The following is a 14,160-nucleotide window of genomic DNA, read 5'->3' on the forward strand; positions in this document are numbered from 1 at the left end:
TACTTACACATTTCTAACATTTTTACTGGCAAATGGGGTCTAAGTTGGTTTACTTTTTTTTTTTTAACAAAAATGCTATAAGAGGATAAGAAATCATTATACTGATAGACTTTTGACAGCTTTTATAATGATTTCTAATCTATAGATTTTGTGTTGGCTTCATGAACAAATTAACAAAATACAGAAGTCCATGTATTTTCTGCAGTCATAATTTTTAAAGAGAAGCCTGCTGAGGTTTTTGTTTAAGGGGGAATTTGAGTACCTACTTGCTGCTGCTTTTCTGGAGGAGTCCACTTCTTTGAAAGTGGCCTTATGCCCACAGTGTGAGAACCCAGTTGTAGCTGCTAACTGCCCCAAACTGGCATCCTCCCTGAGTTTCCTTCCCCGTGAGTTCTTGGTTCCTAAAGAGACTTTTAATGTGCTCCTGTTCTGGTTTCTAATGAGATAGTTTTAAGTTCTTAAACCTAGGAGGAAAAGGAGGAATGCTCTTATAGCAGCCCACTTCCAAGGAATGGAAGAAAACAGGAATTTTCTGTGATTAGGAATCACACGTCTCTGCTTGATAATCCCCCACCCCTGTCCCCATGTCCTAAACAAAAGGTTTCCTTCTATCTGTGTGTAGTCCCTTAACTTTGTGTCATTTTTTTCTCTAGGAAATTACAGTTTCTGCTTTAAAGTTTACTATGTATCAGGGTTTATAAAAGATGGTCTTGCAGAAACCGAGGCAGTTAGAAAACTAAAACTCTAAAAGAAGAAGGGACATCCAAAATTATTTTAAAATTGCATTTAACAAGTGAAGTATCTCCTCCTTTAATCCTAGAGCTTCAAAAGGGATTTGAAAGGAAGAATTATAGAGAGACATTTCCATGCTTGAAAATAATGAAACACAGTTTTGGCAGAAATCACAGCATAGGAAGATAGTAGATTCTTGGGCAGTGAGATGTTTGCCGGTTTGGCATTTTATCTTTGGCAGTTGTTGCCACATTTGATATCTTGAGCCGCTTTTGAAGATTCTGCAGAAGAAAATGATTCATTTCCAGCATTAAAAATTCAGCAAATGGTCAGTGGATTCTTGTCATGATGTGTTTATAATCTTCTTTAGTATTTTTCTCTTCCTTCCTTTTCCCCTACCCACCTCTTGTTTATAATGCACAATGTTTATAATCTTCTTTAGTTTTTTCTCTTCCTTCCTTTTCCCCTACCCACCTCTTTTTTTCTTGAGGCTTCATGCTCCAGACTTTTAGAAACTACATACTATTCCGGATTACACCAATCCGGCACAATGTTGAAAGAGCATTTGACTATAAAATCAGAAGACTGAGCAGTCAACCTGCCTGAGCCTCCATTTCCTCTCAGGTGAATGGGAAGCATGATGGCTGTCTTGCAGGGTGGGGTTGAATATGAAATGATAGGAAATACTACACATGAAAACTCTTATTAGAAAACAACCCCACAAATGTAAAGTACTGTCATTGTTAATGTAGCTATTCAAATGCTCTGATTTCTTAATATCTAGAGAAATTAATTAAAATTCCAGTGATATAGACAAGTCTTCCAAAGCACTTGGTAGACATGTAGTGTGCTTTTATTATTTCTTTCAGAGTACTCTAGGAACAACGAGAAGTTTCTTTCAGCCAGTTTGTAATCGACTGTCTTTTAAATAAGGCCACATCATCTGTGGCTGTAATGATGCCCTGCTCTAGTGTAAATGTGCAGTAGAGACCTACTGTGTGCTAGATTTTTGGGAGGAAATACAAAGATGAACAAAGTAAGCTTATAAAATAGCAGAGGAGGCAAAAATGGATACACAAATTAAACAAATTGCCTGATCACAATACCATGTTAGAGTTGCAAAACGTAATGGGGAACACAGATGGTGAAATGAATGATTCCAATTCATTGATGGGGAAAGGCTTTGTATTATGTAATACCTGTAGTTTAGGTGATGTTGGTTTTTTGTTTTGCTGCTGAGTATTGTTTTTATGCCAACTGTTTGACAGGCTAACTTCCAAAAAAGCATTCTTTTTACCTACTGGGTTTCCCTGAGTCAGTAAATAATCATAATGCTTTTTGTGCAACTACCAGTCTAGGGTCATCTACTGTGTAGAACAAAGAGAGGTGGTCCAGCCAGGTGTGTGAGAGTTGGTAGACCAGCACATTCCATTTATAAGAGCTGAAGAAGGCCTCATGCTCATGCTTGTCCTGCTCTGATGGTAGGAAACTGAGTTGGAGAAGATAGAGTCCTAGTACCCAGTGGTCTTCTCATTCGCCTTCGTCCACACTGAGTTCTGTGGTCACCAGCAATGTGCCTAGCCATATGACTTCATATGGGCTGGGAATTTCTACATTTTTCTATTTTTATCACGGTCTCTAGGGACATATAATGAATTAACTACTTCCATTGCCTCATTCGTTTATCAGACATTTTATTAAGCCTGCAGTCAGTATTTCCTACTCATTTCTGGGACATTACTTCATCCACAGAGAATTGACATCTTTTAGCAGTCGCTCGCTTGTGAAAAGGTAGGAGCTACCTTTAATTAGGGATTCTAAGGAAGAACTCGCGTCCACCTGCAGAGACGATCCTCTTGCCCCATATTCGTTGATTTTTATGTATTTTATCCTTCAGTCCGGGCATACTGCTAACAACAGTTATTGCTCTTCCAATCTGCTAGCTCACCAAAATTTCAGGAATATTATGCAGACTTCTTAGCCAGGAACCTGGCTCTTTACCAGGAAGACAAATCTTTGGGCAGTTGACTCACCCAGCTCCCAGATGTAATTTAAGCTCCCTCTCTCCCACAGTGGAATTGTAGGTAATAGTATGAACACATGATTTTCAGGGCAGGCAGGTGTGTATTTTGGGCCGATGAGTCAAGACATATTTATTACTAGTGTAAGAGGCATACGGCTCCATGTTTGACAGCTGCAGTGAAGAGAAGTGGTTTTGGCTGGCTCATCAGCGCGGAGCCTGGATACTCTCTGATTTGTGCTCCTTTTGCCCTCGTGAGGGTTTATTGAATGCTCTTGGTCCCTGGATCAAGGGACATCCCTGAGTGTCTTCATTGCTGCTTGGTAGTTCAGAGAGCTGGTTCCATCATTTACAAATAAACAAACAGTCCACACTGAAGCAGTATTTTTGCCCTTTGCATAAAGACAAGTATCTTAAGACTTCCTGCTTACTATGTGATGGATTATGCTTCTGAATCTTTTTGGTGCTCTTTCACGCCATGGAAATAACATCTACTGAGCTCACTCAGTATAGGGTGATTAATTGGCCTCCCTAATTTCTTTTGTCTGTCTCTGTCTCTCTGTTAGTGTATCATCTACTCGGAAACCTTCATATGTTTAGCGCCAGGTGCTGGTGTTCCGTGGTCTGCGAGGAGGTCCCTGTGGAGTGGGGGAGATACAGGTTCCTGTGCAGGAGGGACCTGGGGGGTGGGAATATTGGGGGTGCTACCAAAAGGGTCCTCTGCCTTGTCGAGAGGGCTTGGGAAGCTTTAGCAGAGGAGATCGGTTTCATTGAAGCATTGATGGGTGGGTAGGTCATTGTGCAGATGGACGAGGGTAGGCAAGGAGGCAGGAGAGCACGTGGCAGCTGTCGGGAAGCTCTGTAAGCTTATCATAGCTCAAGTATAGGGTGTGTGGTGAGAGATGCGAAGTTAGAAAAAGAGTGGTTTTGACCAGATTATGAAGAGCCTGATGTTTGGACATTTTCCTGATTAGGGTCATTGGGTGTTCTATTCTTCTTCTTCTTCTTCTTCTTCTTTTTTTTTTTTTTTTTTTGAGATAAAATTCATATACCATGTTATCCAACTTCAAGTATACGATTCAGTGGTTTTTAGTGTATTAACAGTGTTGTTCAGCTATTGCCACTGTCTGATTTCCAGACATGAGCACTCACGCCCTGTCCTTCCCTTCACCCAGTCTGTGGCAACCATTCATCTATTTTCTTTCTCTATGGATTTGCCTATTCTAGACATTTCATATATTAATAAATGGAATCAGGCAAGATGTGGCCCTTTGTGTGCGGCCTGTTTCACTTAGCACAGTGTCTCAGAGTTCACCCGTGTTGTGACATGCACCAATACTCCATTCCTGTTTACGAGTAAATAATATTCCATTGTATAGATAGACCACATTTTGTTTATCTGTTCATCAGTTGCTGGGCATTGGGGTTGTTGTCTCCTTTTGGCTTTTGCGAATGATGCTGGTGTTCATGTGCAAGCCTTTGTGTGGACATGTGTTTTCAGTTTTCTTGGTATATACCTGGGAGTGTAATTGCTAGGTCATGTGGTAATTCTATGTTTAACTTTTTGAGGAACTGCAAAACTGTTTTCCAAGTCATTGGAGATTTTTAAGACTGATCAAAATAGACTCAAATTTTTATTTTAACATCAAACACATTAGCACTCTATTTTCTTTTGAGGCTAAGTATTTCTAGTTCTGTTGTCACGTTTTCCTAGTTTGGGTCATCACGGCTCACAGCAAGTAGCCCTGTCTGGCTCCTTTAAGTTCTGTGTGTGTGCTTGCTGTAAAGGAATCTGTACTTGGTAGCATAAAATGGGAAAGAAAGAAATGGTGTCAGAATATTCTCTCTCCCTCTGTGATATGTGGCAGAAAATGAGTTTTTCTCTTTTAAACAGAACCTCTGTTTAAATTATAGGCTATTATTAGGGAATTTATTGTACTTATAAACAGTACTTGGAGTCCCTGTAATTTGTTATAATTAATGCAAGAGTTCAAGAGCAAAAAGCAAGGATCAGGTTGTGGCATGCCTTTCTCTTTTGCAATCCCTTGCTATCATTGGCCTTTTTTCACCCGTATTAAGGCCTGTATGTGTTTGTGCGCATTGAAACAAACATTGTCCTTTTTGGGAAAGAATTGCAATCCTTTGACTCATTGAACCTTGAGGAGTCTCCGTAAGAAGTTAGGTGTTTCTGGCAAAACCAGGGTATTTATTGATCAGTGAATGTTGAAAGCGTCTAGACTTGAACTTTTGCCAAGAAAATCTTGTGTGTATGTCTTTGTGTAGATGCGTATATTTCTACGTTCATGCATGTACGTGTGTTAGCTTGTAGAGTGAAAAAGCCTAGAAGAAAAACCTTCCCTTTTAAGGTTATCTTTGTCAGAGTTTTAGCTTTAGCTTTTTCCTTTTTTTTTTTTTTTTCCTTTGGGGTCATTTCAATTTTGCATAGTTGCAGAAGCATCGACTTTGTAGTCTGTTAGAAAGTGCAGAGTTTTAATTGACTGTCAACTCAAACACTCATTAAGTGTAAAAGCTTTTAGATAGTGCCTGGGTCAGGTACGAAACACGTTATTATCCTTCAGTCCTCATAAACTGACATTCTTCTGGAGGGTTTTGAGGATAGAGGGACAGAGGGAGGGAGGCATTCAGGTTTATCTGGTCGCATGCCTGTGTACATACTGTTTATCTGGTCCTGGCAGGCGGAGAACAGCGTGGGCCACCCTGTCCATTATCTGGGTTTACAGCTGTGAACACCCTTCGGAATGGATGGAATGTGCTGTTTCTCTCCTGTCCCTATCTCTGTCCATCTGAGATTTAAAATTACATTCTCTTTTGCTTTCCTGCACCCCAGAATTCTAGGACAACTTGTTCTCAGTCCCTCTCTTTTGTCTTTTATAGTAGAGAAACTTTTTTTACATTTGTTTCCTATTTGCACAATATAACATCACCAAAGCAGTGCTGTCTGGCGCTTTGGTACACGCTGCACTGTCCTGGGAGAATTGGGTTCCAGTACGTTCTGGCAAGGTTCTTGTGGTACTGCTAGTTGCAAAGGAAGTTTTCTTGTGAGGAAAGGGCATGCATTGTAAGTCTTACACTGCTCTGAATAATAGCAATGACAAAGCTATCGGTCTTTTTCTCTCTGGTCCACCACCCCAGGAGTTTTATGGAAAGACTTCAGAAACTGAGGACTTTAGCGATGGCCCTTCTCTCCAAATTGTCACCTCCCTACTGACCATGCAGATGGGTGTGACTGAACTTGAACTCTAGAGGAAGAAAGGGCAGTCAGCAGCCAGATGATGATAATAGTGATACCACAGGTTGGTAGTGACACCGTGCAGAGTTCTCTTGCTAACCTGTTTTTTAACTGTGAAAGAACATTTTATTTCTCTTCCAGACTTCCCTGGGCATTGGGGGTAGAAAGGGTAATGCATGGGTGATGTGCGCTATTCATACAACTTCATGTGGTGTAGCAACAGAATTAAGTTTGGATAAGTTTTTTTATGATCCATAATGTGGAAACTACTCAATGCAAGGGTCCGTAAAGACTTGTGCAGCGTGACACTGATAATGAACTGCATTTTTTTTTTGTACAAGAGAATCTGCATTTAGAAATACACTGAAGGGTCCAGTTTCTACCTGTTGCAGGACATAGCCCCTTTCGGAGTGGGAGCTCACAGTCAGAGACCCCGATCTACAGATTTTACTTTAATCCTTCTGTGCTGCTTATAAAGTTGTTAACAGGTAGTTAAAATGCATAGCTCAGTCTTCTTTCCCTTCCTTCTACCTCTGGGGGAGGAAAGTGAAATATCCCAGAGGCTGCTGCTAGGAGAAAAAAAAAAAACAGATCTGGACAATTCATGGCCCATGGCATGAAACATGTCCTGTCATAAGAGTTTGTAGAAAAGCTTCTCATTTCAGTGTTTGTCTTGTAGGCTGTGGCATAGACTATCTAATCGGAGGTGGGGGAGAGCTGGTTATCAGAGCCCTTCCTTAGAAACATGGGATCATAAAAATCTCCGCGTAGTGGTATCTTTTTGTTTGTTTTGTTTTTATTTTTAGACTTCAGTGAAATTGATGGCTTGCCGGGAATGGCAGGGAAGCGGATCCTGCCCTCGTCACCTCTGTGGTTGTCCAGGCTCTGGTCTGGTTCTGGCCTTGCCTTTAATAAGTAGTGTTTCCCTGGGCGAGTCATACTCCTCCCTCAACACAGTTTCCTCCTCCAAAAAATGAAAGGGTCGGACTTGGGTTTTTGAAAACGCTTCCCTTATTAAGTAGCTTAGGCTCAATCACGCTACAATGATCTATGATTCCCAAGTTTCTGTGGCTTTCATAAACAAAGGCTCGTCTCTTGCTCGCCTTACCTGTCCGCCGTGGGTTGTCTGGGGCTCTGCTCCCTGCCACCTTTGCCAGGGCTCAGGCTAAACTCAGCTGCAGACCCTACCTGGACACTGCGGGTCACAGGGCAAAGGGAAAAGCAGAGATGGGGAAGTGGGCACTGGATCTGAACACTTCTGCTTTGGAGCAACAATGATTTCCACTCCCATTTCGCTGTCCCAAAGCCAGGCACAGGGGTCATGAGGTATGCAGGTGTGAGTGACCCTATTGGAGGGGACCCTACCAGCAGCGGTCATCTGGGACAGTAATAAGGGTCTACACTCCTCCTACCCACCATCCTATGATTTACGCTGAGGCTGTTGCATCCTTGGGTGGGATTATGACCAACATCATCAGACCCTAAGGCTTTCGCCATTTAACCGGACATGTCTGCTCAACTGGACTTGGAACAAAGATTTCACTTGTGGGGAGGGTTGGGAGAAATATTTTAAAAGCAACATGCACCCAGCCTCTGAGTTCCTTGTGCCTTATTTGTGGTTCTGTGGTCCTACAGTCCATACTTTTCAGAATGCCACATGGACATGCTCACTCCGAGGAGAATGAACAGACCTGCCAGTAAAATGCAGTTGCGGAAGTGCTTGGATAAATTCCTCATACATGAATCGAAGAGGAAGCTTAAAGATCTTAGCAATGCATCTGTGGACATTGAGGATAATGTTATGGGCTATAATTTTGAAAGAGTTCTTTGATACCTCTGTCAGAAGTACTGAATGCTCTATTGATTTGACCCAGTGTGGCATTTTCTAAAACTTTCTTTTCAAAATCTTCGGGGAGGAAGTGACTTGGAAAAGTCATTTATTTTCTTGCCATTGGAGGGGAACATTCCAAATGAATGAGGCCCCCAGACTCAAGTTCATGGCATCTGTCAACTTTTTCAGTTGTAATGTTGAATAGCACTGAGTATCAGGAAGGCTTTTCTATTTCACACAGGGAAACCTGCCTTTAATCAAAAAATTAATCTTTCCTTTAAAAGCAAAAGTAAAAATTGTTAAAAAAAAAAATTACCTGTATTCAATAGTTACGATCACTAATTCTTAGAGGGAGAGCAGAATCCTAACCTAAAACCATTCATTGGGCCTCAGTAGTCAGATGGACTATTTCCAGGTCTTTGAATATGAAAAATATTTTAAAATTTTCCTTGTGAGCTTGGGTTTTCAAAGAGGATCTCTTTGGAAAGTTGGCAAATACTTACTTTCCTGGCACAAGGAATGTTTTTTTTTTTTTTTTTTTTTCTTTTCCCCTCCACCCAGAGCTGTGACAGGGTGGAGTGTACTTCCATGAAATTGCATGTTTCCAAAATAGGATTCACTGTTTTATTTTACGGCTGTTGTAGCTGAATCGCTAATAAAAAAAAAAAAAAAAGCAAAAACCGAGCATTCTAGAAATAGGTTTTCAGCTCCTATATTGCCCAATTTAGTTGTCAAATTTGGTTAGAATTATTATATTTTATAAAAGTGCTATTTAGCAAAAGCGTACCAACCAATTTCCAAAGCGGTGTGAACGCTGTTCTCATTTCTGCGATCTCATGTAGTAATAGCCACAGTCTCGTGTGGTAGCGGCACCATCTCATTGTGGCTGTTCAGATTCTCTTGTAGTCTGGACGGTCTCCAGGAGAGAACACTGCTTCCTCCAGCTCCTTGGGTTTATATCCCGGCACACAAGCTTACGCCCAACCTGAATGACCAGGAACAGTCTTGGTATTCCTTGCTAGTGGATTGTGACTCAGTGTTTCTAGGACGGGGATGGATCTGTAAATACAACTTGCTCATATCACTTTATAGAAGTGATATCTGTAGATTAAAGTTGAAAGAAAAACTTGAACTACTGTTTTGCTAGATCCCGTGGATTAATTGCTTGGCGGTCTGTTCCCAAAGGTATCGGTTCATAATCTTCCGCGATCATTTTCACCTCCGGGTTGACATGTAAAAGGGCTCTAGCTCTGGCAGATAATGCCAGGATAACACCTTTTCTAATGTTTTACTCCTTGGTTCTTAAACATTGAACCCTTAGATCAAACCACCAGGCCATGGACCAATATCAGCCTGTGGCCTGTTAGGAACCGGGCTGCACAGCAGGAGGCGAGCAGCTGGTGAGTGAGCGAAGCTTCATCTGTGTTTACAGCCGCTCCCCATCCTTCGCATCTCCGCCTGAGCTCCCCCTCCTGCCAGATCAGCGGGGGCATTAGATTCTCGTAGGAGCGCAAACCCTATCATTAACTGTGCATCTGAGGGGTCTAGGTTGCTCACTCCTTATGAGAATTGGTCTGAAACCATTCCCCACCCGCCCCCATCGGTAGAAAAATTATCTTCCATGAAACTGGTCCCTGGTGCCAAAAAGGTTGGGGACCTCTGCCTTAGATAGGGCACTGGAGAAGCATGACCACAGTGATCAGAGAGGATGTGCAAAGCTGTGAAGCAGAGAATGTTCTTTAGTGCCCTCCAACATGCCCCTGGGCATCTAGCTGAGGTATGTTCACAAGAAGTTCATGATAACAATAGTGATAGGTTAAAGTACCCATCTGTCTCCCTGGCTTGTAGGAGCAGCAAATAAGTCAGAACCACACAAGACGGGGAGGAATGAATGGTATGTAGGAGAGATTCAGACACTGTGTAATGAGTAGGAATAGGCGAACCTCACCCAGCCTTTCCTACCTTGAGATTTCGTTTTTTGTTTTTTTTTTTTTTGTTGTTGTTGTTGTTGTTGTTGTTATGCTTTGAGAATCCTGCTGTCCCTGTTCTTTAATAAACTTTATATTTCCTTCCTATCCTGAGATTCTGCTTTTGGATTATGTCAGGCTTTTCTGTTTGTTTGTGTTTTTGATACCCTTTAACTTTAGTGAAGAGAAAGGCACAGTGGGGCAAGAGAGTGAGGATAATTTTCCTCATCACTCTTTTGCTCTTATTCCCCCAGTTTTCAAAATGTGATCTTCAGATTCCACGTGGTTCCTCTTCAGAGATGTGTTATTTTCACAGTGAAGTCTGGGCACTTAAAAGAGGTTTTGATAACTCAGGGACCCCTTTACTTGCCTAGGTTCCTCCTATCTGAGAACTGAATAGGTTTATAAACAAAAGATCTTCCATACAAAGCTTGTAGGGAATTCCTAAAGTCTGTTGAAGAGAAGGTTACCTGCACGGATGTGTGGATCTTGTACCATTTCCTTGAGAATTGGCCCAGAAAACAAGGCGGGTGTTCGAGGAAAAATTGGAACTGAGCTGTCTCCCAGGAAGTGAACTAATACTATGTATGTATCATCAGATGAGTTTGTAAACATGCATCAATTACTTATTTTAAATAAGGCCATAAAACCCTGAGGTTTGCTTGTGATTGACGGGGCTCACCCTTCTTAAAGCAAAGGTGCTAGTGGAAGGCACTTTTGTTGGAGACCCTGATTTGCTGGATGAAACCATGGAACCTCCCTGTGCAGACGTGCTCTCGGCTCCTATTTCCCTTGGGATGGGAGACACGCAGGCAGACGGCAGGCCCTGGGACCGTAGGAACGCATGGGACCACCCTTCTGTAACGCCCATGCACCTCGAGTGAAACGTTTGAAAATACACCCGAGCTCGGTACCTGCTATATAGTAAGCTGGGGAAAAAAGGAAGCTAGAAGATACTCGTGTGGCATGTTTTACTGTAGCCATTTAGAATTCTTTCGTCTTGGATATTCTGATTTACTCTTGTAATGTTTTAGGAAATTCATATAAAATCGCTGCTTCAAAAAATATTTTCATGTTCTCTGATTCTCTCCTAGGAAGAATGAAGGGGCAGGTCGTGACTTCCCCTATTCCTACCTTCATATGTCATTACCCAGAACTTCCTAAATAAACACACACATGCATAGAGTACCTTTGATTTCACAGAGTTTTTTAAATGACCCTACCCAACGTCTCCTCCTTATTAGCTTGTGCACATCTAACTCCAGTAGAAATGCCACTTCACTACCAGCAAAAGACTTTTAACCACAAGTTCTTTTTTTTTTTTTTTTTTTTTTTAAAGCCAACTCCTCACTTCCCAGTTTATTTCCATGCCAGGCCAGCTAGAAATTACATGAGATTTCATTGACGTTGTTAGTTTTTTAAATCAGTTTTTTGGTCAGTGTTGTAAATTGGCTATAAACAAAAGGTGATCTCCCAGAAATATCTTCTTGAGTCTTTATCCTGCGTAGTGTTCTCATTGATGCATATTTGTTCTCCGTCAAAGCAATCTTTAAATAGTTGGTGGAACTGTTAAATAGTTCATGTAAGTTCATCTTTCAGTGTTGACTGCAAGCTCTTATCTGTAGCCTGTGTTCCTGCTTGTTGGGACTTAGAGGGCTCACGGGGTCTGGGGGTGGAATGTGACAGGCGAGCCGTGTCCACTGCCCTCAGAGTGGTGAGTGGCCCCAGGTCAGACAGATGGGCACAAAGGTTTTCTGTGCCTATCAGGGACTTAATTTCTAAAAATCGCTGGAAGACGCTTTGATACACATTCATTCATTTAGTCAAATGATGTGAGCAGGAAGTAAAATTACTGATCGGGGAATAGAACCTGTACAATGATTGTGAATTTCTCCCGTGAATGATAGAACAACGAGGGTAGGAAAAAAAAAGTGATTATTCTATTCTATATTAAGTTTGACCCAAAAGGATTTTTTTTTTTGAGACAGAGTCTCGCTTTGTTTCCCAGGCTGGAGTGAGTGCCGTGGCGTCAGCCTAGCTCACAGCAACCTCAATCTCCTGGGCTCAAGCAATCCTCCTGCCTCAGCCTCCCGAGTAGCTGGGACTACAGGCATGCGCCACCATGCCCGGCTAATTTTTTTCTATATATCTTAGTTGGCCAATTAATTTCTTTTTTTATTTATAGTAGAGACGGGGGTCTCGCTCTTGCTCGGGCTGGTTTCGAACTCCTGACCTCGAGCCATCCACCCGCCTCAGCCTCCCAGAGTACTAGGATTACAGACGTGAGCCACCGCGCCCGGCCTTCCAAAAGGATTTTTAAGTAACTCCCAGCGTTTGCCCTTCTGATTTGAGTATGAGATTTTCTCACCGAAGAGTGACATGCTGTGTTTATCCTGCCCAGTAGACCCAAGAGGGGAGAAGTAGGGGTCTCTGCTAGAGTGTGCAGAGAGCCCAGTTCCTTCCCTCAAACAGGCGTGGGGTTGAAACGTAACCATGCCCGTGCTGTCATGGGAAGAGCCAGCGATGATTGGCTCTTGGCGCTGGTTGCCTCTCTCCAGGAGAGTTAGTTGGGCTTTGGGTCACCTCTGTGTCCCCCCAGTTACGTTAGAGAGTTGTGGTTACCAGGAGCCGTTTGTCAGGAATAAATGCTAGAAAAGTGTGACCTCGTTGCAGTGGTGACTGTGTGTTAAGAGTGTGGTTGAAGGAGTCCCAGGAAGTGAAAGTCTGGAGCGAGGAGATATCTGAATGTTTGGGTAATTCTAATTATTTATCATTCTAAGAAAATTCTGTCGTATCAGCAAGGAAATCCTCCATACAGTGGATTGGCTGTTGGGAACGGTGGTCTAGTCTGAGACCTGATGGACATTCTGTCCATCTGCACTTGGCTGGTTTGAGAATGTACTTCACGTTGCACAGTTGCATCTGATTAGATTTTTTTTTTTTTTTGAGACAGAGTCTTGCTTTGTTGCCCAGGCTAGAGTGAGTGCCATGGCGTCAGCCTAGCTCACAGCAACCTCAAACTCCTGGGCTCCAGCGATCCTTCTGCCTCAGCCTCCCAGGTAGCTGGGACTACAGGCATGCGCCACCATGCCCAGCTAATTTTTTACATATATATATCAGTTGGCCAATTAATTTCTTTCTATTTATAGTAGAGACGGGGTCTCGCTCTTGCTCAGGCTGGTTTTGAACTCCTGACCTTGAGCAATCCGCCCGCCTCAGCCTCCCAAGAGCTAGGATTACAGGTGTGAACCCGGCCTGATTAGATTTTTATGAGTCAGAGGCGTGTAAGGTGAAGCCTGGCTCTGAAAAGCTTTATCCTGTTTGTTTTGTAGCAGAATTCTAGATTATTTGACCTCTCCATGTTCTGCCCTACCAAACTTTTGCATTTGAAAGATGATGTGTTTCTAGAATTTTTTTCACTGACACACACTGTTGAGTGTGGCTTTGGCAGTCCTATTGTTGTAGGTGTCCAGGTATAGGAGAGCATTTTCATTCTTGATCTCTGTTATGAAGAACCGGTCCTTATCAGTGGTTCATCCCGCTGGCCAGCAAATAAGGGACTTGATGAGAATGCTTTCAAGCTCAGAATGAACGGGATGTGGCACCTGCTACATCAAACAAAGATAAACACAGGCAGAGGTCACTTTCCATCTTTTATAGAGATGACCTTTATCAGCCTCACCTGCATATCCTGCTGTGTACACAGGGTTTTACGTCTAGAGACATCTGCGTGGTTGGAATATATTCCAAGTATGTGTTTTTAAGGTTGTTTGTCCTCTTTTCCCACGAACAGATATCAGTATTACCTGCAAGTCAAAAAAGACGTGCTTGAAGGGCGATTACGGTGCACGGTGGAACAGGTGATTCGACTCGCAGGCTTAGCTGTGCAAGGTAAGACCAGGGTGTGAACGTCCCTTTTCTGTTTGATTACGGCGTTGTGAGCCTCTCAGAGTAAAAAGTCAGATTCACGTCAATGATCCCGCTTAGTAATGCTCCCTTTTCACTTCAAGATATCTTGCATGAAAAATGCAAAGTTAGTGATTTTTGGTGGCAGGATGGTAGATTTCCCAAAGCCTGTTTGCAAACTGCCCATGCTTGCATAATTACGGTTTGATTTTGAAGAAATAGCAGCTTTTATCCTGCCTTTATTTAAGGCTACATTTCAGGGTTTGTGGAACATTTTCTCATAATTACTCTGCTGCACAATGTGGTCATGTTGTGTGGCTTGATGCAGCGAATGTGTGACCGTCACGACAGCTTCAAGTATGATAGCTTTAAACATTACAGTATAATTTATTCCAGTGCAGTTACAGAGGCAGATTAAAATCTCTGTAACAACAAATGCGTATTGGGCTAAATT

The 14,160-nt window shown here is 42.4% G+C and overlaps 1 protein-coding gene across 1 annotated transcript in view; it reads left to right on the plus strand.

The window, feature by feature from the left end:
- The window catches only part of PTPN14 (protein tyrosine phosphatase non-receptor type 14), a 173,638-nt gene that overhangs the window by 95,743 nt on the left and 63,735 nt on the right, over positions 1-14,160 (plus strand). The window contains exon 4 of the mRNA XM_020284420.2: positions 13,594-13,691. Within this exon, the coding sequence (XP_020140009.2) occupies positions 13,594-13,691 (98 nt within the window). The remainder of the gene's footprint in view (positions 1-13,593; positions 13,692-14,160) is intronic.

The sequence above is a fragment of the Microcebus murinus genome, chromosome 23 (genome assembly GCF_040939455.1).
Source record: "Microcebus murinus isolate Inina chromosome 23, M.murinus_Inina_mat1.0, whole genome shotgun sequence".
Lineage (NCBI taxonomy): Eukaryota > Metazoa > Chordata > Mammalia > Primates > Cheirogaleidae > Microcebus > Microcebus murinus.